The following is a 27,880-nucleotide window of genomic DNA, read 5'->3' on the forward strand; positions in this document are numbered from 1 at the left end:
ATTAGCTAAACTCTGTTAGGGACATGAATAACACGCACTTTTTGATTGGGACTGCGTCTGGCTGTCTCCAGTCAGTGAGCCCATATGACATTTCATTTTAATCACGAAAGAAATGAAATCAGGTTTACTTAATGTTGGCAAAAACACACCAGTTAATCAGATTTAAGATCAAAGGTGATATTGAGGATGTCTGAGAGCATCTGCCAGACAGAAAATGTCCCACTGTCTTCAGTATTAACGTCGAGACACAGTAAACCGACAACAAAGAACTAGTGGGGGACAAAGCTAGACTGCCGCCTCATCTCCCGTTTCCTGTGTCCCACCCAAAAAGTTGCAGAACACGCCGCAGAGGCTACAGCCGACAGCCAACTAGCATGTGCGTTCTGCGTTTCTGTGTGAGAGGAAATACAGTAAGAGTCCATACCAGCAGACAGTGGTAGTCTGTATTGACTCAAGAGGCTGGTTAGCACATCTCACAACCCCTTCACTTTAGCCGTTTCTTTCTTTACTTCCATTTCTCTTGTCGTGCACTGATTTGCTAAAGGTGAACTTCCATTCAGAGTGAATTCTCTCCCCAACGGACCTGCTACTGCTAAAAACCTAGGCAACAGAAGCTCGACAATGGCCCAACATTGACCGGCAGCTGACAGTCACCCATGTGTGTCAGGGCCTTCACCTACAGTCACAGACGAAAGTAATTTAACAAGCCGGTGATCAAACTGCAGACTTAAGCCCTATTCGGGCGGGATTCGTTTAATGTGGGGACTTAGGGTAAGGTCATTTTTACCAGAGGTTTTAGTCCTGTCCAAATGTGCAATGTAGGTAATTATTCCGGAGAAAGTCAGTAAAAATGCTTACTTAATTTTGTGATATCAGGAAGCTACGTAGTACGCACATGGCCACAGGGTGGTGACGTAGTGTGGAGTAACCCCTCACACTCTAGGTAGAATACAGGAATTTCTTAATCCTGTGCGAATTTGCCATTTATATTAAAGACGTCCTGAGGTAAGACTGTTTTAGCCCACATCCCCACATTGAACTAATCCCGTCCGAATAGGGCTTTTGAGACATCTATATAGTCCATTGAAATGAAAAATGCTTTTGGTTCTTGGAAGTATCACATACTTCTTGTCTTTGGCTTTGAATCTAATTTATGCATAAGGACCGACCAAATGTCTTCTGTTTCTTTCCAAGTATGTATCAATACAGCCTTTAGGGGTTTAACATGATTTAAAGTTCATAAAGGGACCATTCAGTGACACCCAGTTGGCGGGTTACAGTTAGTTTTAAAGGTGTTGCGTGACAGAGGACCTAATGGTGATCATGCTGTAGAATTAATGCTCTTATGAGATGCAAACAGCATTTACATACCAACACAATGAGTCCTAAGCTGATTACCAGTCACACTCACTGCAATCCTGACAACAAGGAAAGACTTAGAGAGAAAGGCGCTCGTGCTTCAAATTTACTTCAAAGTTGACCTCAACTCGGTCAAAACTGAGAGGAGTGTGGCTTACCTATGTAGGGAAAATTGTAGGAATAATCTTTGTTTGTCACATCTGTGCGAATAAATGTTGATTTCTCGCTCTCTTTTTTGTTTTCCCCCTCTCATTCTCAATACATTGTTTTTGGACACATAAGGATAGGTCGGGAGACCAAATGTGAAATTCAAAATATTGCGTCTTTCACCAGTTTGAATATGACATATTCCATTTTTTAAAATGATTATTTCTCGATATAAACAGTCACATTGTTGCTTACTGAAAGTGACACCCATGACAGCACCGAGCTGTCCAAATCCCAATGTGTCCTTCCCCAGTTTGAATATGTCATATTTCACTATTTTCATGCAAACAGAGCAGTGTTGTTTCTGGCTATGGTGCATTTTAATATTAAGAAGTATGCTAGTGTTACAAAGAGCTGTATAATTGTACGTGAGTGCGGTTTCTGCCCCGGGCAGCTATCGAAAACATTCCAGAGCTTGCTTTGCACAGTTTCTCTCTCTATATGGGATAGTGGGATAATACATTACAAAGGTGGCTTAATAAATCAAACCCTAACAGCTCATACTGAAAGACTTGAACATCCTTCTTCATAACTTGCTTTCCACAGGGACTACCAATACATTTATATATAAATTGTTGCTCTGAATCGGCTTCGGTCCAGATGCCCGACTTGACAAGTATTAAAATAGCTTTCTAAAATGAAAACAAATTCAGGTGTTCTGGAACATGAGCAAAATATTGGGTCTTTGACTAAGCCCCTTTGGACTGAGATGTTGATTTAGGTGTTTTTCTTTAGCATGACTTTCTCTCCTCTCTTTCAGAAAAAGAACATCAGTGTTTTGCTGAGTCTTGGCGTGCTGGCTTCCTGGGGAGTGATTCTGCTGTCAGCTCGCCTCTACTGGATGGGCAATAAGCCTCCCAACTTCTCCAACTCTGACAACCCTGCAGCTGACTCGCCACATTTTCTCACTCGAACATTAACGTTCCTCCACCTGCCGGTCGCCAACGCCTGGCTGCTGCTCTGCCCTGACAGGCTCAGTTTCGATTGGTCCATGGACGCCGTGCCCTTGGTCAGGTCCTTGGCCGACTGGAGGAATCTTCACACCGTTGCCTTTTATGGTGGATTTATCATCTTGGGTTTGTTTGGCCTTTGTGGCCCCACCTCCAAAGCCAAGGAGACCAATGGGAAAGCCCATGTCATGAATGGAAAATCGATGACCAACGGTAATGGTTACCATGCCCCTGACACAAACCACAACACAGACCATGGGCCTCCAAAGACTACCCTGAACGGGTCAGCTGGACTCCACCACTGCCCTCCAAGGACGCCCCTGCCCCCTACAGAAAACCTAGTAATATTTTCATTAGGCATCATCTCATTGCCTTTCCTGCCAGCTACAAACCTGTTCTTTTATGTAGGTTTTGTAATTGCAGAGAGGGTACTATACATCCCCAGTATAGGATTTTGTTTACTAGTTGCTGCTGGTGCAAGAACCTTGTACGTCAGATTGAGGACTAGACGCTGCAAAGCCTTACTTTTGTGTTTCTGTACGGGACTAGTGCTTCTGAATGGACTCAGAACTGTTCAAAGAAACAGGGACTGGAGCAATGAGGAGAATCTCTACAAGTCTGGGATTAGTGTAAATCCTGCTAAAGGTAAGAGAAGAAATGGGTATCAAACCTCAGTACTTTTGCTTGAAATCTCTGCGTGGCAAAAGCAGGTATAAAGTAAGATTATATGACTTATAAATGATGAAATAACTCCCTTTTTTTCTTGCAAATGAAACACACAAGTTTCATAACCAACCCGAAGGGCACTCGGAGAGCGCAGACCTCCGCCTAAGCATGCCCTATCTCACATTCATAATGTACTGTGGATTTTCTCCCCAAAAATGGTGCATACGCCCTGTGATTTGGATAGTTTTCAAAATGTAGTGGGTTGTTCCTTGGCCCATGCTACACTCTTCCACCGAGTTTTATGAAAAATCAGGCCAGCAGTTTCCCCGTAATCCTGCTGACAAACAAACAAACAAACAGTCAAACTGAGCCAAAAAACATAAACTCCTTGGCGGATATAATAAAACCCATAATTTTTTCTTTTAATACACTGCAGCACCTCTGCTTGGGAAACTGCAATGCAGCTAAGCCCATAAAGAAAACAGCAACACAACTTTCTGCTTCTTCAAGCAAGACTTGATTTGAAATAGTTACATTAAATTCAGAAGTATCTTGAAATAACATTACATCAATGAACACAAGCAATACTATGTACACAGCTTAACAAAGGCTTTTGTGATTACGATAATAACAACGGCAATTTGATTACCAACAATGTGTTTTTCCATTCTGAACGTGCAACTTTTGACACGTCTCTTGTAGCTTGGGGAAACTTGGGGAACGTACTGAAGAACCAAGGCCAGATGGCGGAGGCGGAGAAGGCATACAGAAATGCTCTGCACCACCGAGGGAACATGGCTGACATGCTGTATAACCTGTGAGTGTTAAAGATGCCCATTCCCCCTCCTGTTGCCGAAGTCTTGACACGAGTGGGTTCTGTTTCCTCCCATACATCACTTGAGACTGCAGTGACAGAACAAGAAAGGCAGAAAGGGAGAAGGGAGAAGGCATACTGACAGCGAGAGTGACAGACAGGAAGAACATAAAGAAACACAAAAATAGACACGAAGAGAAGCAAGAAGGGACTTGGAGCTAAGCGTGATGCAAGAGTGTGTCACAGAGGAAATAACTTTGTATGTCCCTGGTGGCTCTTTGTACCTTCTGATTTGATTAGTCTTGGTTTGCGGGGCCTGTGGGAGGACACAGAGCCTCTTCCAGTCCTGCAACACGGGGTGTCAAAGGTGCCAAAACCTCATAGCAGACCCATGTCTCTCACTCTCATGCTGACACTGTTTTCCTTCTTTCTCTTTTCCCTCTCAAGTTACGTGTGTCAGGAAGCTGGCAAAGCAACATAGGGAGAAGGGAAAACCAAATAATGTTGTTTTGGGGTTATGCATTGGTGTACTGGGTAAGGGATACAGAAGCTGCTACAGTTTTTGTTATTTTACTTCTCAGCTTTCACCCAAAGTCCCCTCATCACTTCAACGTGCTGTGATTTTAGGTTTCTCAGATTTAAAATAGCAAGACAAATCCTCCGTTACACGATTTATGTTGTTGTAAAATGTCACACATTTTTGCTTTTCTTTCAATTAGTGGCTTGCTGCTGCAGGAGAATGAGCGGCTCTCTGAAGCGCTGCAGTATTACAAACTGGCCATTGGGAGTCGGCCAACACTGGCATGTAAGTAAACTTGAAAAAGATTCAGATTTTGCAGCGGCGGTTATCATCAGGGTCTTTGATTAGATGTGAGCTAAAGGTCCGTTATCGGATCACTACTATGGCCCACTTCAATTTGAATGCTGTATTAAATGTTCTTTCACCACGTGCTTTGGGGGGTCATATTCAGGCTATTTCAGCTTGACGGTGAAATGGTGAGATTCAATCTCACACTTGAGTGCTCGCATGTGAGATGAGGGTTTGTCTTTTACTGTACCAAGGACAATTTAATGACAGGACAGGGCAGGGCTGGTTCCAGACTGCTTCTTCAGCTTGATAAGTTAATGCTTCCTTTGCTTCATCTCCTTTTAGCCTAATTTATCTCTGTTTCTTCCTTTTGGTATGGTAATCTTATCAGCCTTTGACCTCTTTCCTGTCTCCTTTCGGCTTTATAATTGCATGACCTTGTGAAAAAATCTTACCATTATACTTAAGTTATACTTGTTAGCGAATTCACCAAGTTCTATTTAATATGTAACTGTACTTTTTGCTTTTTTGTCACATTCAAGTATACTGAAGTGTACTCAAGTTCTCCTTCAGCTGAAAATAAACTTATACTAAAGTGCAGTTTTTTGTAAATACTGGATAATTAAATACACTTAAATACACAAAGAGTGAAGTTAAAGTGCACTTTAATACTTTCCACAAGTAGACTACATGACCACTATACCTATTTGTAATTTAATAAATGAGTACACTGAAATACAACTTATAATAAACTTACATTGAAGCGCACTTTTGTATGTACACTTTAATACACTTTTAATAAAGTGAAATTAAATTACACTTTAATAAAGCATACTAATATTTTAAAATCTTTTGTTATATACTAAGTACACTAAATTACCACTATAAGTATTATAGTGTACTGTAAAGATACAATTTACAATGAAATAATTACATTTAGTTGTCGTCTATTGTTAGTCTGTGTATTAAAATTCCTAGCAATTAATATGTGAGTGACAGCAGTTTCTAATCCTGTTTTAAATTTTGTTCTTCCATTGAATTCATTTTCCTGTCCTCCTCGCAGCGGCCTACCTAAACACAGGAATCATCCTGATGAACCAGCTCAACCTGGAGGAGGCAAAACGCACCTTTCTGACTTGTGCCGACATTCCGGATGAGAACTTGAAGGACCCCCACGCCCACAAGAGCTCCGTCACCAGCTGCCTGTACAACCTGGGAAAACTGCTCCATGAACAGGGCCAGCAGGAGGTTAGGTCTTAAAGCTCAACCATTTGGAACAGGAAACTGTGCAGATAGTAAAAGTTTGCTTTGTGCAAAGTAGTCCCTCGTCAATTACAGGGCCTGCATTATGCTGATGTAAACAGGAACTGGACTTGCTAAGTTAACTTTTATTCCTCCACTTCAGGAGGCTCTGTCTGTTTATAAGGAAGCGGTACAGAAAATGCCCAGACAGTTTGCACCACACAGCCTTTTCAACATGATGGGTAAGTTACTGTTTAACTCTTAATCTTTGATTTAATGCAGAAACTGGAGTTATAGGATGAGCAATATAACTACCTTGTTCACCTGCTTTGCAATAGTATTTTGATGAGGTAACATACCAATTTGATATATTTAACTGTGGAGAAAAACATTGTGCGTGTTTAATGATGTATGTAAAAAAAAAGCTAGACCTGGAAAAAGCTGGCTTGAGTTTTAGTGTCGAATTGTACATGTTTGTTTCCTTTTTAGAGGACTTTCATTTTATCTGAGCTTTGAATTAAATTCAATAAATTGACATTAATTCACTGCCAAGAAAAATCTTCAGAGGACTTTAACCACCTGTTCGATTCCATCACTGTGCAGACTTTGTGTCCTCATGCAGAGGACCGAAGCTAATCCGTGCAATAAATTACAACTCTCTCTTTGTTATTGTAACACTAATTACATTACTGGAAGCTCATCCTGACAGCATAGTTCGGATTGCAGGGCGATGTCTTCACATGTTCCTCGGACGAGCTAATTGAGAATGGGAAGTGTGTTTAGTCAGGTGGAGGGTGGAGTTGACGGAGGGCAGTGTTTACATAAGTGTGATGTCCCGGGAATTCTTTGTTTAAACTGATATTGTTTTACCCCCGGGGCCAACAGCATGTCCTCAGATCAAACACAGTCTCATAGAGTTTTAAACACAACAATTGTTCTTTCAGAGAAAACTGTGTTTCTACCCTACATTTGGGTATTCATCAGGATGTGAGGAATGTGACCTTATGTATAAGAGGCAGAGTTCATCTGTTCTGCACCTGTTACAAAAAGAAACAAAAGATAGAAGCTTTTTTTTTAGAAGCGGTGTTACTATAAAAGTTAAAGTTTCTTCTAGTCAGACAAGTTAATTATATGGTAAGGATGCCCTCTTACCTTTTCTTAGCTGACAGTTTCGGCTGTACTCCAGCCTTCCTCAAAGCTGCTGTTTTCTTCCGGCTATGACGTGTTTTATGAAAACAGCTGAGCGGGCCGGGAACTAACTTGTCTGACTAGAAGAAACTTTAACTTTCAAAATGGATAAAGAAGACATTAGGAATAAAATCGATTTAGTAGTTATTAGTTATTAGTAACTTTTCATCTATGCAGGAAAGTAGGACTATTTAAATGATAAAATTCAAATATGTTAACAAATAAACTAGACCTACAAGCAGGTATGCAGGTATGAGACCATTGCCAAACACCTGAAACAGGTGGTTTTACCCTTAAACCAAAATCTGTGTCCCTACCAAACATTTTGTCAAAAGTTTGAAATAAAACAAAGGGCAGCATAGCTGTAGGAAACTAGTGTGCCAATAATCAAAGTAACTTGAATTACACTCAAAGGGTACTTTAAGAGTGTAGACCTCCGCCAAAGCCATGCCCTATATCGCAATGTTGATGAAAGTTAAATATAATTTATGTACTGCCCCATGATTCATTTGCTCTTCCTTGGCCTGACTTACACATCATCAAATTTAATCAAAATCGGAACCAGTGGTCTTTCCATAACCCTGCTGACAAACGGACAAATCGAACCAAAAACATAACCTCCTCAAATTTCAAAGTAGACCCTTTAATCTGTTACAATGTACTGTAGCTTTAAATGCATTATAACGATACTATTCATTATAAACACATTTGCTTAAAAAAGGCAAATATTCTGTTAAAGACACTTCCTGCTTTATGCAGCACTCTTACCTTGAAATGTTTTGAAGTTTTAATGTGTTATTTAATCATTTAACACCCTAAAACACTGATCGTGACTTCTGCTCTGTGTTCTGTTTCAGGAGAGGCCTACATGAGACTGAACAGACTGGAAGAAGCAGGCTACTGGTACAGAGAGTCCCTCAGGGCCAAGCCTGACCATATTCCTGCCCACCTCACTTATGGCAAACTCCTGTCCATCATTGTAAGTCCTGAAACCCACACGGACATGCACACACTCACGCACACACGCGCGCACACACACACACATGCACACGCACATGCACACGCACACGCACACGCACACGCACACACACACGCACACGCACACACTCACAGCATTATCTTAGTAACAGTTGGGAGGTTAACTACCTGGCAGAGTATAATTAAATGGGGATCTGAAGTGGCAGAGTGGAGGGATGAATAATGCATATTGAGTGATTTATGTGAGCAAGACGAACCTTCCTATCGATTCCTCTGCAGAGCCTGAAGAACTGTGATAATTATTATGAGGTGTGAGCTTCTGACTCTGAGAGGTGCATGCTAAACAAACTCTTCTGTGTGATGCATTCATGACCTTGGATTGACCCTGATCCAGAACTGATGCCAAATAGTAGCTGCGTAAATTCATGTCTGATGTCTGAAGGTCACAGACGTAGGGAGTATGTCTGGTGTAGATGAAAGCTTTCTCTCTGTGATTCCATGAGTTCCACATTATCTTCTTTTTTAACATCCATACATGTAAGTGTCTGTCTGCGGTGCAGGGGCACCAGTTTGCGGAAAGTTTTCTAGAATGTAGGGCAGCCTAAACTGTATCACTTTTTTTCAATTTAAAGGCATCCTATAGGGCACTTCATCATGTTTTCTCCGTTAAAAGGCACCCTAGAGGGCACTTTGTCCCATTTTCTCCATTAAAAGGCATCCTAGAAGGCCCCTTCATTACCTTATCTCCACTGGAAGGGCATCCTAGAGGGCACTTTTGGGGCATTTTTTTCCTTTTTTTTTACTTCAAACATGGGGTCCCCGGAGTCCTTCCAGATGTTAGCCTGCCCTTCTTAAGGTTTTTTTTTTTTCTACAGGAACAACTCCCACTTCCCGTCCTCCCACAACCTCTCCCGTTCCATAAAAACAAAAACACGTTCATGTGACAACAGATGTGTTCACAGCTGAGTCAAGTTTAGATGTGGGAGTTGAACTGTGTGCCCTTTGCAACCCCTCCAGAGATGTTTGACCTCTTCCCTTCCACAGCCTTGGGTGCTGGGGAAACCAACCTGCTGTGCCTTACATACTTGCAGCTGCCTCTAAACCTTGGTTCTGATCATTTCCTCTCTTTGTTGAAAGATTTGAAGATACATAGCGCACACACATACACACACAAGCAAACACACACACACACACGCACACACACACACACACACACACACACACACACACACACACACACACACACACACACACACACACACACACACACACACACACAGGCACACAAAGCACAGGTTCAGATTAGATTCGCCCAGTGTGGCTGGACATCTGCTGTGCTCCCTCAGGCTCAGGACTGCAGATCCATGCAGGCCCCTGACTCTCAGAGAGGGCCCCCTCCGCGACTACAGGGCTTAAGGAATAGGAGATTGGATGGACCCTGGACAATGGGCCAGTGGACAGGCTTATAATGCAATTACTCTCCTTCCTTATTGAATCACTCCATCAGCTACATTTTTGGCGGTGCTGCAGGAGTCAATCGACTATACAGATACAGAGAGGAAAGGTCAAACTGGAGTCTTGTACTGTGGTTCACCCCAACACAGTGATGTACGGCGTTTTTTTTGCGCATAACTACACATCAACTTTCTAAGTGTCCATCTCCCTCTTTTTCTTTTAAATACACACAATAATATAGCAGAAACCTGATAGTCTTGTACCCATCCACCTCCGTAAGTAAATAACAAGTGCATCTCTTAAAGCCACTAATGTGCCTCAGTCGTCCTGAGGTCAAAGCGCTTACAAGTCAGTGTAGTGTAACATTAGAACCCTGCTGATCTCTTGCTGGAGTCAGAAGGGTGTGGTGTGCAAAGTTGTGGTCAGTCAGCACTCAGCAGATTTATGAATTTGAACTCAGCCATGTATCCAGATTCATTCAGCACTGATGCTCGATAATGCAAAAACAGATGATTACACAGCAATAAATCAGTTCAGGAGAGCATACCATAAGGGTGTCTTTAATAGTCTTTTAAAAACGTTAAACCTATCATAAATCTTCCACGAAATGATGACTCGCTCTAGCCTAACTGGACTGAACCTCCCCACTCTCAGTTCTGATGCATGTCTGGGGAAAAGGGTTAATTGAATGTAAAGAGAAAAGAGCCTGAAGAAAATGTGAAATAAGCCATCGAGGCACGATATTGGCTCATTCATTTAGAGTGATTGCGGGCATGGCAAAAATGCTAATGGAGCAAACCTTATAGGCCTAGTCCTCTCATTTCTTGTTGCATGGCAAGTCCATTGGCAATATGGAAGCAATCAGCGCTGACGCATGAAACAAAAGAAGTGGAGAAACGGAGCTTAATGCACACAGATGCAATATGTTTCTCACCATGGAAGTTTTGTCTGTAAAGGTCATGAAAGGTGGGGTGCTGTATTCTTTATGCGCATCAGTTTTGTGCTGTTATCATGCTTCAACTGATGCATTAAAAATAACTTACTTACAATAAAATACAAGTACTGCTAGAACAACATTACATGCATTTATGTCCAAAAACACATTTTTCTCACACTGTCTGAAACGCTCCTTCCGAAAAAGCCCAGTGCACTCTGATTGGTCAGTGTTTCCAGGTGCTCTCAGCTACTCTGTCCCTTCACTGCATTGGGAATGACTATAACAACACTGTAGCGAAGTGTGTATTTTACCATAACAAAACAAAACAAAATCTACTTATACATTTAACAACATTTGGATCTTGAAGATCGGGTGTAATCGGTGATTTCCTTCCTCTCCATTTTAGGGGCAGAAGACAGAAGCAGAGAAGTACTATCTGAGAGCTATTCAACTAGACCCGACAAAAGGAAACTGCTACATGCACTATGGTAAGACGATATACCAAGGGTTTACCGTGTAGAAATGACAAACATTTAAGCACAAACTGAATGATAAAAATATGGGACAGGACACAAGATAATATAGTGTAATTTAAAGTATTTTTCTGGCAACTATAAAATGCCTGATTGCCTATAATCCAAACCTCGCTCTGCAGCCCTTACAGGCTTTACTGTAATGATCAGGCTTTGCTGCAGTAAGCTGTACTCAAGATGATTATTAGGCAGAGGCCTTTAGACTCTTTTATACAAGACCTATACTTTGTATTGTCACCCTTTGACTCAGAGTCATTAAACACTCCAGGTTCTCTTTCAACTAATGTTGTAAACCACCCTGAATCTAAGCTCGTAGCGCATGTAACCTGAGAGGTGTTTTGGAAAGAATCAAAGCAGCGTGTTAATTACTTGGAAGTGTCGAATACCCTGCTGTTTTTCAATACCCCCCCCCCCCCCCCCCCCCCCCCAAAAAAAAAACGTGTTTTAGTAATCCCTGCACCAGATTAGCGGAAATGTACCGTTTACTGTTGCAGCATTACTGGAAGTGTTTGAGCTGTTTGAGGTGTTGCAGATGGTGCAAACACACGTACAAACAGGCATGTATGCTATGTCTATCTGTAAGTGAGGAGACGGGATGAGAATGCACCGTTTACCATTCGTAACAGAGAGTAAAAACGTGATACCATGTTCCGCCTTTGCCGCTGTTAATGCAGTATTTTTATATCAGTTTGGAGAAACAGGCTCCTTGCTGCTCCGCGTCGCTATCTTCAGGATATTCATAGGAAATGAAATCTGTTCTGAAAGCACCATTGTGCGCTGTCCCTTTCTCCTCTTCCTTATCTATTTCCGTTCCTCCTGGTACTTTCTCTGCGCTGGATATCTCGCGGTTTGAGTTCAGTCTGGTCCCCGGCGAGGCGTGCGTTGCTGTCTTTGGACCAAGCTGTTTCCCCTTACACTCTTTTTTTTCTCCCTCTCTGCCTATCTGGCTGTTTTCTCTTTTTCAACGTTATCTTGTAGCTTCTTGCTATAGGTGATGTTTATTTGGGCCGGTCCCCTCCTTTATCGCACATCTGGCTGTTTTAGCTCTCCTGGGTTCTCTGGATGAGCTCCAGGTGTGAGTGTGTAAGGAGTGATGGTATCTCTCCACATTATAACACAACGGATGCACACACGAAAACACACAAATGGGAGTGTGCGGAGAAGCGAGAACACAGGGTGACAGTTAAGACAAGACCCCCCTTTCCTGCCATTGTTTGCAGTAACTCATTTTAATTCAAACTGTCCCTGCTATGACCCGCTTCTAAACAGTCCGCTTTGGTGTCTAATGGCTTGTTTTTGGAAGCTGCACTGAGGGGAATGCAGTTAGCTTTTCAGTACAAGAAAAGCCAATAGAAACACACCCCAATGGAACCTCCCCACATTCCCCTCTTCCTACATTCAGTAACATCTGCGGCTACGCTCGGCTGTTAATTTATAGCCGCTGAGGCAGGCACTTCTGGGTGCCGCACCAGGTGGCCAGACTCCCACAGGAAAACGCATGAAATAGCTTCGTCTCATCTGTGTTCTCAAACGTCGCAGAGCAAAATAACAATCCTTTCACCGTCTCACTTTTCTCTTTGCTGTCTCTGCCTCCTTGGTGCATTTCCTGCGACGCTCTTCTCTTTCACTGCCTCCATTCATCTTCCTTTGTCTCCCCATCCATCTCCATCTTTATCTGTCAGAGCGTCTCTACAAGCTTCCCCCTTTCCTCCCTGTCTCCTCATGCCACTTCTATCACTTTGCTCACACTAACAATGCTAAAATGCTCCTTTTTAGCCTGTGTACTGTTTACCATGCCAACATTTTATGATCATTAAATTTTGACCTGATGATGGTGCCACATGAAAAGCCAAGGGATCCCCGAGATATTACACTTCATCCTGAAGGGGGACATGGATTGGCAGGAAATTTGGTACAGAAATTCAACAGTTTTCAATAAAACAAAAAAAGTTCAAAATTTCAATAAAAAACAAATATGTCAACTTCATGGTGGAAAAGGGGGAGTACCCATTGTTCCAACGGGCCCCAGTAGTAATAAAAATGTCCCATTATGTCAGACCGTTATGCTGCAAACAAACACACATTGCTCAGAAGCACCTTTTCTCCAAAATACACTATATACTCTTCCAAATAGAAGCTGATTATTAAGCAGGATAACAATATTGGACCTTCCTACTATGGCAAAGGCATGACCCACCCTGCTCTGCCCTCTGGTTGTCTTTGTTGTTTTGGTTGGTTTGGTTTAGACATGAGGGGAGAGATTGGATAAGGTTAGGGTAGTATATCAGGGTGATCAGATCAAATGATATATTTCAGCATAATAATAATAACAATAATAATAATAACCTTTGGAGCAATGCGGCTGCTGTCTGACAATTGGCCTTTCGGTCTAATGGGACATTTTTCTGACTGTGGAAATGAGACCCTGAACAACTGCTTGGCACCGCGGAAAGCTTAGGGGCTCACCAAAGTCATGAGGACTGGGGACCACAAATATCTGTATAAACCTTTGTGTCAATTAATCCAGAAGATGTGGATATATGTTAATATATTTTAATAGAGATAGTTTAAAAACCAAAAGTTTCAACCACTTGTTGGCACTAGAGGGGGAAAAAAAGGCAGGGATCACAAAAGTCATTGGGGTTAATCCTCTGGGGAAATTCTAATCTGTGATTTATCTCTGGAAAAATTCATCTTTATCCATCCAATAGTTGTTGGGATATTTCAGTCTGGACCAAAGTGGTAACCACCCAACCAAACAACCAATAGCCATTGACATTGCCATCCCTTACACCATACCACTAGAACATAACTTCAACTACCCCCTATAAATAAATGCTCTTCCGTCCTCTTTCCCTCTCTCAGGTCAGTTTCTGCTGGAGCAGTCCCGTCTTGGCGAGGCGGCAGAGATGGCGGAGAGAGCTGCAGAGCTGGACAGCTCAGAGTTTGATGTGGTCTTCAGTGCTGCTCACATGCTCAGGTTGGCTAAACTGCTGACACACAACACCGCTTGCAAGTGGAGTTTCCCTTCTTTAAAAAAGAACACACAGTACAGAAAATTGAATGCTCGTATATGTCCCGAAATGTTGAGGTTTTTGAACTCCTGTATTCACAGACTCTGCTGCTGTGCCTTTTCACTATTTGTGGGTTTATTCTTTACCACTGCCATTTAATAACCATCTTTGAAATATAAATTTTATGAACGTTATAGAATAGTAAATGTCCTCTCTATGGAAATCGCTGTCATAAAAGCTATTATGTATTACATATATAAACAGCAGTGCAGTTTCAGTCCATCATCGTGATGTTGCAGTCCAGGGCTTGTAAAGAAAGATTTTCCCTCAAAGTTTGGCAAGCATGTACACAGACTGCGTATACGTCTTAAAATGTGTCAAAGGGGACTGAAAATTCTATTCCCAGCGACTCAAGGAAATACCGGAGCGATGTGCCTTCAATTCTTTTTGCTCTACATATCTGGAAGAGTCATTACTACACTAGAGCATCCATCTAAACGGATTTGTAAAAAAAGTTGAAAGTCTCAGGGTTTGGCTAAGGAAAAAGATTAAATCTAAATGACAGATCATTCTGCTGTATCGTAGTCTAAGTGGTTATTCTCAGATGAGAATGACTGACATAAATCCAAACCGATTAGGATTTGTTTGAAATAAAGTGACACACAACTGCCATTAGCTGGATTTAAAGGGGTATGGAAATTTAAAAGCTATGCTTCATCCGTCTCCTTTTCAGGCCAGGTGTTGTTCTTTTCTAGCTGTGTTGTTGCTGTGTTGGTATGTTGGTGTCTGTAGTTTGTTTTTGTCTGATTTCCGTGGTCTGGTGTGAAATAAACCTAACTATCATAAAACTCAAGCTGCCCAACTGATAACAAAAGTGAGCTACAAATGTTGAATGACCACATGATAACGACCCAATAATCCAGATTAATGGAGGGTTTTCCTTTGAATCCTTCACATGTATCAGGCTTATGTCCAAGCAACTCTTATGAATCACATACTGTGTTGGTAATCTGGTATGTGGTATGTTCCTATAAAACAGTTAGTTTGTACATGTTTTGGGTTAAACCATTATGCATTTGCTTTCCATATTTTGCCTGACTTCCTGAATCGTATTGACTCTACAGCACTTGACCAAACAAAGGAAGTCTGCTATAAGATGATGACTATGATAGTCAGTCACGGACTCCAGTGAATTGCTGATAAAGTGTTGCATGGATTCTCAAGGCATGTTGTACTTGAGTCACAGTCTTATAAATATTAATTACCATGTCAGGAAAGAATGGTTTCCTTGACTTTATTACCTTTGGCACTGCAAAGTCCGGTTCATGCACTCTTTGGATAAGATTGTATGTATGGAGCAGATTAACTGTTCACATTTTATGGATCCAGCTGCAGCATATAAGGGAGGACTGTTTGGTGAATCCATCTCTCTTCATCATGCTCTGATAAATACCAAGTAAGGTGTAATGGACAGTGAGCTAATCATCATCTTAAAGGAAGTCCCAACAGTGCAAATCAATGACCCAACACAAAAATGTAAACTGCCTCATCACAGTTATTACACAGCTAAGAAATTAATCACCTGGTACAGAAGGTTTCATTGTTTCCATTTATGAGATACTTCAGTATTTTACAAGCTTAAATAAAAAAAATATTTCAACCTTGCTGCAGTGAATAATGATATGTACTGCCTGTTGGCTATTATGTTACATGATGAACTCATTCATTTGTTCCGTAGTCTCTGAATACTAATAAGTCCATGCTTTCAGCTTGGTGAGAAACATCTTTGTCTGTGGGAGCAGAAAGTAATATCATTTCTTATTAATGACAGTATTGTTTTGTAATTAAAGATAATTACAAATTGCCCCAAGGGATTTGATATCTACAGATTAAAAACATTACCTGTGAAACAATTATGTGTTAATAAGTAATAATAACACTCACAATTTGATCATTAGAAAATAATATTATATACCAGGATAAATGTATGAGGTTAACTGAATCAGGAGAAATCTGAAAATAATTCTACTAAACAAAGTTATACTGATTTTATCTGCGTAAAAGCATATAAGCATATAAGCACTTTTGGGTCACAACTATCAAGTTTCACCTGCTAGTAAGCACAGTAATGCACAGAAGCAAGAGGGTGCAATCTGATGTACTGTGCTTGATTCCTGACCATTTTAGTGAGGTCAATCTAATATTAAAGCAATTCTTACCTTTCTTGCATGTCTCACAGCACTTCCTTCAAAAGTCTCACCCTCTTCCCCCTGCCTGACCTCTGACGCTCCCTCCTCCCCCGACGTGCAGTGAGAGAGAAATGCTGCGTTCCAAAGTTTCGGACCTCCAACTTGGCAAAGTGCACTGGATTGCCTGTCAAAGTGGAACCTCCTACTATCAAATTCAAATTCAAAATTCGATACCCTGAATTTGCTAGTAAGAGGTTTTTTGGAGGCATTCCAGTGCAATTTGCCTAGTTGGAGGTCTGAAACTTTGGACTTCGCATGGCACTGGAACGCAGCAGGAGCAGCGCAAGTAAAACGGAGCAGCGGATGACAGGCAGGAAGCTCGGCATATCATTTTATTCAGACTGAATAAAATGATTGGTCATACTTTTATCAGAAATATATGAGAATTTAATATTTTTGAGTTTCAACACCTGGTGGATTTCTTATATTCTTACATTTTAATGTGCTATACGCTTATTAGGAGCATTTTAAGATTACAAAAGTAAAAATGCCAGAAATGTAAGACTTGCTTTAACATGAATGAATATATAGTAAATTATGCGTATAATAAAATAAACTGATTCTTACTCTTCTCTTCACTCTCTCTTCTTTCTCTCCAGGCAGGCCAGTCTTAATGAGGCAGCAGAGAGGCAGTATGAGCGTGCAGCCAGCCTCAGACCAGATGTAAGTACCTGGACTGGTGGGCCTGTTAGCACTTATCATGGAAATGCACACACACGGCTGCACTGTAAATTCAATTTCCAACATGCTACGTGTTACCCATCATTCTGGCATTATATTATAGTACTGCCGTTCCTGGCAAACCGAGAATATATAATGCAAACTGTGCAGTTCATGGCTGTGAACTGGTGCCTTAATGTGCTTATGCAAATACAACAGATTCCAAAGAGAGAAGACTTCAGCGGTGACCGTCGCCTGTTCTTGAATTTACACATTTTCAGCTTCAGAGTAAATACTTGATCATCATAGACAAAGCCTTGAGGGATATAATGTCTCTTGATGTCAGCGCATGCATTTGAGGAAGTTGGGGGCTATTATATCCTGTTTCTGCCAAGTATCAATCAGTCACTTCAAAGGAAAAGGAACTGAGAGAGGTAGAGTCATAGGAACCCCTCTGAGTTCAGACAAGACCTAGAAGGAGCTTCCTGCAGTCATTTGTCATGTTAGTGTGCTTAGTGGCGGTCTGCTCTGTGACTTATGTTGCCGCAGCAGAGAGGATAAGACCTTCATTCTCATAATGCACTTCACTGGAGTAACCAGTGTTATATTGCCACACCCTTTATAGCAGTGTTCTTTTTTGTCTGCTGTTAACGTCATCAGACAGGGCTGTAGGGTGAGTACCCCTTCATTGACACCACCCTTATGTTCCTGGATGTGATGTAACATGATTCATTTTATAAGGCTTTCATGCAGTTGAACCAATACTTAAGTAGATTGCATTTGTACTGTTATTTCTTGAATTGGCCAAAACCTTCTGATTGTGCAAGCAGCTTATTACGACCCATATTTCCGTTTGTTGTCAGGCAACTACCTCTCGTAGACGTAGTAATCATCATGGGAGCAAACCATGAAAAAATTGGACGTTTTCCCCATGACACCACCCATAGGTTTTCGATGGCTCCGGCCATCGCCATCTCGGCAGTGTCATGACTCCGCCTGCTCCTGGCTAAGCCAAAAACTGGCAAAAAGGTGGAGCCGAGGTGGACCAAATGAAGCCTGGCTCGAAGCTACTAAGCTAGTGAAGGCCACTTGTTTAAGGCTGCTCCCGTTGTTTAATTGGACCATCCATCCATGATTTTAGCTAATAATTTTCGACTCTTTAGTACTTTAAGCTTACTATTTTAACCATTATTTTAGCTAATTATTCCATCCATGTCTTCTTACTGACAGATATTACCACTTCGGTCATTTATTTGTTACGGTTATTTCAGCTATCTATTTCAACCCTTTAGCCATTACTTTACGCTTACTACTTCAGCTGTTCATTCATACTTTCAGCCAACTGTTCGACCTCTCGTGGGAATCATCCCTATGTTTTCAGGGTCCTCATAGTAAGAATTTAGTACGGGCTATCTTCCCAGTTTAAATAAAAAAACAAAAACAAAGGGAGATAGACGTTTAAAATGCAGTTTGAATGTTAGAATCTGTTCAGCCACTGAGGAGATATCAATGTCTAAACTCAAGACAGCTGTCTTGCCCGCAGATTTGAGGTGGTAGGTTTCTCGGTTTTTCTCACATTCTCACTGGCAACGTATTAGTGTTTCAGTGCATATTTCCATTTTTTTCAAATTAGTTGAGTTACTTGACAATTTTTCCACATACCCTTAGCAACAGCAGATCTACCCCAGTGGGAACAAGTACTGGCTGGGAATCACTGCTTTAAAGTATCAGCCCCTTTTTAGATAAAGTCTGCCTGTCTGTTTATATCCTATTTAAGCCTTAAAAGCTGAGTAAATCCATTGAAGATAAGAATACTGGTTGTCCATTTTGATTTGGAAAGCTTAGTATTCACATTTCATTTTGTAAGAAAGACTTGACAAGTCACAGTCATTATAATTCACAGTGTGTAAGCATCATTTGCACATTCAGACACGCTGAGGGCCTCTCTTATCATTTGTCACAGGTAAAGCACCTCATGTCTTTGACATTTTCCCTGCACATGTCTGCTTAATGAATGACAATCTCTCAAATATCAACTAAATCCAGTAGCTTTCAGGTCATGCAAGATTCAGCTCTTGCTCTACGTGTTAGGAAAGGAGATGACTGTGTGCTTCAGAGAAAGGTGCAACTTGAATCTTTCATTTTGCACACACAAACTAAAAACTGCTTTATTACACCACTGAGGTAGAGGTTAATCTCACATATAATGCTGTACTGTGAATGAGCAGAATAGGTTATATTTACTTACTCTGGAAAATGTTCAGGGTAATAAGCCTATTTACTAATTAGTTTCTCAAATGAAAAAGGTTGATATGATAATCTAAGATTGGAATAATTTATTTTTAGTTTTCATTCCTGGTTTATTTGGCGACACTTGTGGTTACCGTGGTAACACCCTAATATGACAAATCAGAGCTATGTTGTCAGAAATCCAGCGACAAGAGAAACTGGTGTATCTGTTTACAGAGCAACCAAACACACTTCATTTTTAATTGAAAGTTTTCTTCAAAAGTCAAGTAAAAAATAATGCAGCCGCAATCTGATTTCAAGTTTGTTTTTATACATAACAGCCGGAAAGTTAAACCGAGGAGCTGGAGGTATGCATGGATTTGCATATCCGTAAAATTCCAGATGTAATAAGAATTTTTCTTGAACTTTTTTTGTGTCAAAAACACAGACAAAAATTATTTATCAAAGTGAGAGTATTTTAATGATGGCGGGGACCCCAGATAATATGGTTCACTGTAGCTCATAGGTGCATCTCGAGAGCTTTCATCCATTTCAACACTGTGAGTGTATTGCAGCAAGACCGACCCAACTTCTGAAATATATTGTTTCAGTCAAAAGAAATTGCAAAAAAATGAATTACTTACTTACTCTCTGCTTGCCTTCCTGTACACAGAACACAAGCAAGGCTCAATTTCTAAAAATTTAACTCGGTCTGTGTATTGCATATCACCGCAGTTGTTTGGAATGGCGACGGGGCTCTCATTTATCTGGCTTAGCATGTCTCGGCTGCTCACAGAGTCCATCAGTGGTACACAAAGCAGAGCAAGGCTTTGGAGCACTTTGAAATGAATCTGCTTGATACATTCATTTCTTACACTAGTTGAGAAAAGCCAACCCTGCTGAAAATGGGGTAGCAGTACCGCACTACTGCTCCTCTCTCTGTAAATCTGCATTAATTAATTCATGCTCCAGCATCTTCCAAAGCCACTACTTGAAACATCCCAGCTCTGTTAGCGTTCACTTATTACATTAGGTGAGAAAAACAAGCTCCCACTCCCAAGACTCGTCTTTTAACACCGCTTGAGAAGTGAAACGTAAACGAGAGAAATATCAGCGTTGAGAAGAGATGAACTGTTGTGTTCGGGGAGAGAAAAGCTGTGAAGCAGTTGCCAAGTTGCTAACCATATGTCATGCAGCGAAGACGCAGGCCTGGGAACAAGGCCAGGCCTGGGGGATGAGGTGCCGACGATTTTTAGGATGAGATTTGGGTGTGTTTGCTAGTTATGGCTTGCTGTGAGTCATGTCTGTGGCCTGGATTTTGTCGATTTCCACGGCTGTTGACCAGTTTCACGTTGCCACTTCAAAAGATGGTATTTTATTAAATAGAACTCCAGAAAGGCACTTCTAAATGGGTGTGTATATTCATATAGAAAACACACACCCATAGACAATCTGTAGCTACCTATTAATTCACTGTGGCACTATCAAAGGACACTCTCTTGTCCGCGGTCGGGCCTGTTACTGTGTTATGAGATTGCATTAGGGCTAATTTAATGCATATTTGAATTTCTAAGCCTTAAGAAAATTTCACCAGAGCCTTTGCCTTAGTCCCCCGTCCATAGAAAAAAAAACCTGGCAAGCTTCCGAAAATGCGTGCATGTGTCACACAATTGTCTGTGTGAAATGTAGAATTGAGAAGGGCAAGTTTAAAATTGTCCAGAAAGATAAATCCAAGGTCGACGCAGTTGCCAAAGTAATCCTGTAATCCTCAAACTCACTGTCATTATGCCATTATGCACCACTCTGCCCCCTTTCTCTTACTGTGTTTTTGCCCTCTCCTAGTACCCTGCTGCTCTGATGAACCTCGGTGCCATCCTCCACCTGAATGGAAAACTTCACGAAGCGGAGGCCAACTACCTGCGTGCGCTCCAGCTCAAACCTGATGATGTCATTACCCAGTCCAATCTGCGCAAGCTGTGGAACATCATGGAGAGGCAAGGACTCAGGATTAAAGCATGGGCGCGGGATGTAGAAGAGCGATCTTTGAACTGAGAGAGCTGCTACACTGTTCCCTTCATGATGATGCAGTGTGTCCTTCAGAGAGTGAAGCAGGACAGGATATGAAAGAAATGGACGCTAAAAGCTCTCTACGAGACGGGAAAGACAAACCCTTGTGAAAAAATCTTCAGAGATGTGGCCAGTGATGCTTGCTGAAGACAGGCCTGGCATGTTTGGGAATCAAGGGTGTAAGAGTTCAACAGATAATACGTCACCACCAGTGCTGTATGGTGGCTCAAGCAACTAATGTTACCTTTTATTATTACGTTTTATGAAGCCATGTTCAGTTAGACAAATAGGTAAAAAAAAAGAATCTTGAGAACAAAGTCTCACTGTCATTAAAATAACTTGGTTATGTTTTAAAGCACTTCATTTGAAACAGGATGTAGCAAAAGTATTTAAATAATGATTTCTGCTTACGGGTGAATGATGCCAGCTGGTTTGTGTGAAAGGGGAACTCAAACGATTTTACACCTAAAGTCTTTGGAAGTACTGCACATGTGTAAAAAAGTTAGATAAAGAATTTTGTGGCTGCAGAGACTTCAAGTTTGAAAGTCCAAAAACATTGAGTTAGAAAGAAGTGAGCTCTCCAGACCTCCTTAGCCCACTCCTCATCTCTGCTTGAGGTTAGCTGCTACTATTGTTAGCAATACCAGTTAATGATGCAATAGCATGCAATATTTTGTGCTTCCAAACACCATAGCCACAGGTCTACAAATAGAAACTGGACCGTACTGTGTTTACAACTGATTTAATGAGACTCAAATAAGACAGAAGTTTGAATAAACAGTACATTACTACAGCTTTCACTACTTTTAACACTCAAAGCAGCCATCTTGGATTCCGTGGTTAGAAACCTGACTTCAAGGGAACATTCCAGTTAAAATGTCCTCAACTCGGATATTCTGACTTCCCAATTCAAATGAAACATACTAGCTGCCCTTCTGTCAGTGGGGGAGTTGCATTGTGGGTAATGTAGGCACCAGGTGTTGAGACAAAAGAACAATGCGCATAAAAATAATAATAATAATAAAAAAAGACTATCTCTGGCTCTGATGCATCAATTTGGATCCTTTTTCTGTTCAACTGTCCATCATATGTTTCTCCTAAAAAACAAAACTAAACCCTGATTATGTACGCTCAGGGTGCTCTCCCCTTTAACTTGACTCTTAAAACAGCAAATGTATCATATTAAAAGCATGCCAGTGCTAAGAGACCTTCAGGTACCACCCTCTGATGCAGTGCTGTGTAATAAATCGCTCCAACCATTTTAAAAGACCAGGTTAAATCACAACGGATAGCCAATTCACGTTCTGTTGTCTGAGCCACTGATGATTGTTTGCACCTGGTGCATTGTAAATGCTTGTGACTGTACAAATGAAAACTAAACTCACCGTTGCCAAAGCTTGTACTGAGTCTTTTCGCCTCTCGTGCCAAGCAAGAACTGAAATGTGTCATGCTCCTCATGTCAAATGATGTTTTATTTCATGTGATCAAATGATCAAACTTAATTTATTAATACACGTTGTTTTATGTGAAAAAGCCAACACTGTGCTGTCACTGTCACAGTAGCCCGCCCTCTCTGATTTCTCCACTTAGATAGGCTACAGCAGACAACATGACAATTACGTTCAATTGTTTTTTACATGTGTATTTTTTTTTTCTCTCTGCTCAGGGACATCGGGTTGGGGTTCCTGTCACAGAATGGCTGTGTGCGACAGAGAGAGCTTCTTAAAAAAATGATGTTAGGTGTTTTTGATGATTGTGATGTTTGGTTAAGTTATAGAAAATGTGTAGCCGGAAAAAAAACGTGTTGTGTTTTGTAAAGACAAGTGAACATTTTTCCATAATAAAAACAGGACTTTTGATGTCAACAGTGCGGTGTCCTTCAGGATCACTGTGCCTTGCAACAATGTAAATTCAGTCTGCCGAGTATGCGCCTAATTGATATTTGGCTTTTATTTATGTCATTCCATGCAAGCACACACCTCCATCTGCGTCTCACAGCAGAGATTCATGAGGCCAATATAACAGGAAAGATGTGAGTGGGCTGTGTGCAAAACATCCCTAAAGCCAAGATAGAATATTATCAACTACTTAAGACCCAAAGTTAGTGAGCTATATTAATTCCCTAAAACAGGAATCAAACAAAATTGAAATATGCCACAAACCCAGTTGGGTCCAGAACATAACAAGCAGATGTCACAGCAGGAAAATCACAGGTGTAATTGATAACAGTAACGATGGCTGCGTCCACTCAGGGGAGCTCGTTAATGTTATTAACTACACCTGCACATTTCCTGCTATGACAAGTCAAAATGACTGCTGGGAAAAGCCCTATTCGACATGAGCAGCAGCAGCAGCAGTCAGCAAGTGCTTACAGCAACCTTAAAGCAGCAGCAGCAGAGCACTGTTGAAAGCCTAACCCTGTTTTATGGACACTGGCTTCCCTCCCGTGTTGTTTGGGGTCCCACAGACCCCAAGGCTGTATTCAAATTAACACGGATAAATGCAAAAAGGAGTTTTTCCCCTCCATGCTTTTATCAAAACCCAATATGTAGAATTAAAGGTTTCTGCCTCAAACTGAACCTGTGTTGTTATACCAAAGAGACTACAATGTTGCCATGCATGAACAAATAATTCCCTTCCAGAGACATTTTAAATCCAGTTCTGTGTCGCATGTGGGCGGATGAACGGAGTGTGGCTTCCCTGACAGAACTCGAAGCGTTGGAGGTCTGCTGAGATCGGCTGGATGACAATGATCATTGAGACCTCTGCTGCTACGCTCTGTGCGGATTCAATCCATGGAGAAAACCCCCCTTCATCTGCCCACACTGGCATGACACAGAGTGATTTTAAAACGAGTTAAGTATCCCAAAAGTCATTTACAGACAAAGCAGTCTAACTCGGTAAGGAATGCATTAGTCACAATATAAAGCGTAGGAAAATCGATCGTATTTAACCAAAAGCTGGGGTGTCTGAGACCACAGGCAAAGGGAAATAATACTCTGTGGTGGACTTTAACTATAGCCAAAGAGATATTCAGTGAGAAGAGTACATATGTACGTGTAGCGGTGGTGGACTCTTCCTGAACTAGTTTGCATTTAATTGAGATTCCCAAATATTTATTTCTGTGCGTTCAAATGTTAAAAGATAATGTAGAACGGAAGTAGATTCTCCCAAGTGCTGTCACCTCGTCTTGGTTTCATTAGAGACAGAAAAGATCAATGCCACACTCTCTAATGACACAACACACACACACACACACACACACACACACACACACACGAACAGGGACAGCTCTCTGAGAGGAACCACTAATTAGACTGGTCTCACAAACTCAACATGTTGATATCATCTGCATGAAGCAGACATCAAAGAGGTTATAAACACACGCCAGGCTTGGGGCACACCAAGCTGTAAATATTTGAGAAGATATCAAATTAACTCATTGACTTGCAAGAACTCACAGCCCCAGTTTCAAACATTTTAAACTAGAAATGAGCATAAATCTGCAAGGACGTATTTAGTTATGTAATAAAAACGAACACTGATTCAAGAATACATTTGTTATGCACAGAATCAACCTTATTTTGAAATTCCATCTGCTAGACGCATGACTGTATCTGCCCATGTCACCCACAGGACCAATTCAATCATCTCAAATGTTTATTGAGAGATGATGGCCTGGCTCTGACTGGGAAACAGCTCTAAAACTAAACTAAACTACAAAAACTACCAATAATACCATACCAGTAAACAGCCACACACAATATTGAGCCAGAATAAATGCATAAATAAATAGAAATAACGTTATTTTTGTTCTAGTTGTTAAAAAGGAAATTGGGGTTTGAATATTGTCATCCACAAAAATGATGAAATAATGAAATAATTAGTGTGTGAGTGAGTGCATGTCACTTGGGATTGCGCAATGCTAGTGTTATGGGTTTTCTTACATTTAATGTCTAATGTAATAATGAAATATTTCATCATCTTATGGTGCAGAATGGATTCCTCTGGGCTGTATTGTGGTTTCCATGTTTTATCCAATTAAATACACAGGGGAATATGAAGCGCAGTGCAGAAGAAATAAAGTTCTGGGTAAATGAAACAATAACACATCAAATGCATTCAGTACATGACTCAAAGTTTGATGTAACATTTCTGAAATGAATTCAATAACTCAAGGTTCTTGGACCTTGCTCACACTCTGTCCAAAGTGATGAAGCTTATTACAATTGTCCATAAAAGTATTGTCCTCTGAAGGAACAGAGCTCTTATTTTTGTGAACTTGGCCCCATCTTATCTCTGTATTCCCCAGGTCACGCAGACGTGACACCCAATGAGGAAGCACTCTGATAACCTCTTCTTCTTCCTGCATGTGTGGTTGAAGACACGACCAGGAGTGGCGCCAAGGGGCCAAAATAGTGCGTTAAATCCTCTGTTCAGCCGTCATTGAGCATACGGGGAACAATACAAGCCCGTCTTTGTACGACTGTGTAACATTTTTCCTTCTGCGAAGAAAGTCTGTACTCACTATACTTTACACCTTACTGCAAATTAACCATACGTACCAATTATGCCTTTGTCATTCAGAAGATCAAAGTTATCCGCACATGACTGCAACATGTGTTCCACATCCGGCAGACATGACTTCTGATAGCAGGAGCGACACCTGGGCCTACATGTTTAAGCAAACCACTAAAACTAGACAATAGGCAAGGAAGTTAGATCCTCTCCCTCTGCTCTATACTACGCCTGCATGGCAAAAATATGGGAGTAGTGGAAGCATATGACTGGTGCCTGTGTGTCTTGAACTGAAGCTTAGCGGTATTAGATGTGGTTCAACTAAACATGTTGGGCGTAGACACATACAAACATCTTTTCACTATAAGTTAGGGTTGTTTAACCCAGATGTGGGAGAGGACCAAGTAGAAGTATGAAGTAGAATGAAACTCAAGTACCTCAAAATAAGAGTAATTGAGTGAATATACTTTCCACCACAGAATATAACCACTGGCTGTGACCTTTGGGTAGTTAATGATGAAGCTGGGAAAAGTTTCATGCAGAAGTAACAGCAAAAGTGTGACGTTAGAAATCACTAATTAAATGTGGTCCAGCCAATGCCGATGTCTGGCCAGACTTCTTGTGTCATTTGTAAACAGCGACCTCTGCTGACTGCTTGCCTTAGTGCAGTTGGCTCCGTTTCAAGATTCAGAGGAAGTGGATGGGGTGAATAAACCTTAGGAAAAAAAGACCTTACATAAGCATCTTGTCAGATATGAAAACAAATTCATATTTTTAATTCCCTATCTGTTACTCTTTATTTCACTGAGGTTGCTCTGCAGCAGGAATGGAAATGGTAAGTTGTGTGTGTGTGTGTGTGTGTGTGTGTGTGTGTGTGTGTGTGTGTGTGTGTGTGTGTGTGTGTGTGTGTGTGTGTGTGTGGTATTTGCTTTGATTGTGAACACCTGTTTGGACGTCACTGACTGGGGTGTGTTCAAAAATTGACACCTATTGAGAGCAGTGCAACAAGTTTTGTGGCATGTGTGCGTTAAGTTTCAATTTTCTTGCCCTGATCAAAGTGCTTGTTGATACAGTAGAGGTACTAATTATTGCAGGCTTATGTCCTGCTACAAAGACCACACAGCCCTGTATCGGTGTCCATGAAACAACATTTTAGGCCTATTATTCCCAGTCATAATACAGATGATAAACAAATGGAACAAGAATGAACACACATAAATTGTTGTTTAGTCCTGAAAAATGATTTATTAAGGTCCTATGTTTAAAGAGCAAATAGAAATTTGCTTTATGTGGAAATAAATGTAATTCTATTGTAAACAGATGGGACAAAAGTCGACCTGTAATATTGCATTTTAAAAACAGTACTTTAAATAATGACACTGGTAACATTTGTGGGACTGCTTTCTTTTTCAAAATAGCTAAGTGTATGTAAACATAACTTTCATTCATTTGACTGCAGGGTCTAGTGCCTGCTTTAAAAATAATAATAATAATAATAATAATTCATTTTATTTATATAGCGCTTTTCAGAGACCCAAAGTCGCTTACAGAGTAGAACATATAATATATACAGACGATAAACAACAGGAGACAAGGATGACAAGGATGACAGGGAAGCAAGGCGAAGGGGGCGTGGGGTAATGGTGGTACAGACAAATAGCCAGAAACAGGTACAACAATAGAGGTGGGGGGATGGATTGAAGAGCAGTGGGGGGGGGGTCAAGGGGAGGGGCTGAAATGGGTGAGGAGAGCGGAAGGAGGATGGGGGGGGTGTCGGGGGGGAGAGGCCGGGAGTGAATGAAGTTATGGGTAGGGGAGGTTGTAGGCTTGTGAGAAAAGGAAGGTTTTTAGACGGGATTTAAATGTTGTGAGTGATGGAGAGTACTTAAAAGTTTGTAAAAATATCTTCAAAGCCACCAAGAGTTACAGTATGCTGAGCACTGTTTCACCCGGACAGTTTAAGGTAGATGTTGATATTGCACAGGTTCAAGATCCCTCTGTTGTCT

General features: G+C 41.1%; 1 protein-coding gene across 1 annotated transcript in view; it reads left to right on the forward strand.

The window, feature by feature from the left end:
- Positions 1-22,628, forward strand: part of LOC310962433 (protein O-mannosyl-transferase TMTC2-like) — a 59,112-nt gene extending 36,484 nt beyond the window's left edge. The window contains exons 3-12 of the mRNA XM_083934898.1: positions 2,327-3,161; positions 3,885-3,999; positions 4,716-4,801; positions 5,868-6,052; positions 6,210-6,288; positions 8,092-8,213; positions 11,011-11,092; positions 14,003-14,117; positions 17,000-17,063; positions 21,132-22,628. Coding sequence (XP_083791024.1) covers positions 2,327-3,161; positions 3,885-3,999; positions 4,716-4,801; positions 5,868-6,052; positions 6,210-6,288; positions 8,092-8,213; positions 11,011-11,092; positions 14,003-14,117; positions 17,000-17,063; positions 21,132-21,341 — 1,893 coding nt within the window. The 3' untranslated portion in view covers positions 21,342-22,628. The remainder of the gene's footprint in view (positions 1-2,326; positions 3,162-3,884; positions 4,000-4,715; positions 4,802-5,867; positions 6,053-6,209; positions 6,289-8,091; positions 8,214-11,010; positions 11,093-14,002; positions 14,118-16,999; positions 17,064-21,131) is intronic.
- The last annotated feature ends 5,252 nt before the right edge of the window (positions 22,629-27,880 follow it).

Source organism: Echiichthys vipera, assembly GCF_963691815.1.
Source record: "Echiichthys vipera genome assembly, chromosome: 20".
In the NCBI taxonomy this organism is placed as follows: domain Eukaryota; kingdom Metazoa; phylum Chordata; class Actinopteri; order Perciformes; family Trachinidae; genus Echiichthys; species Echiichthys vipera.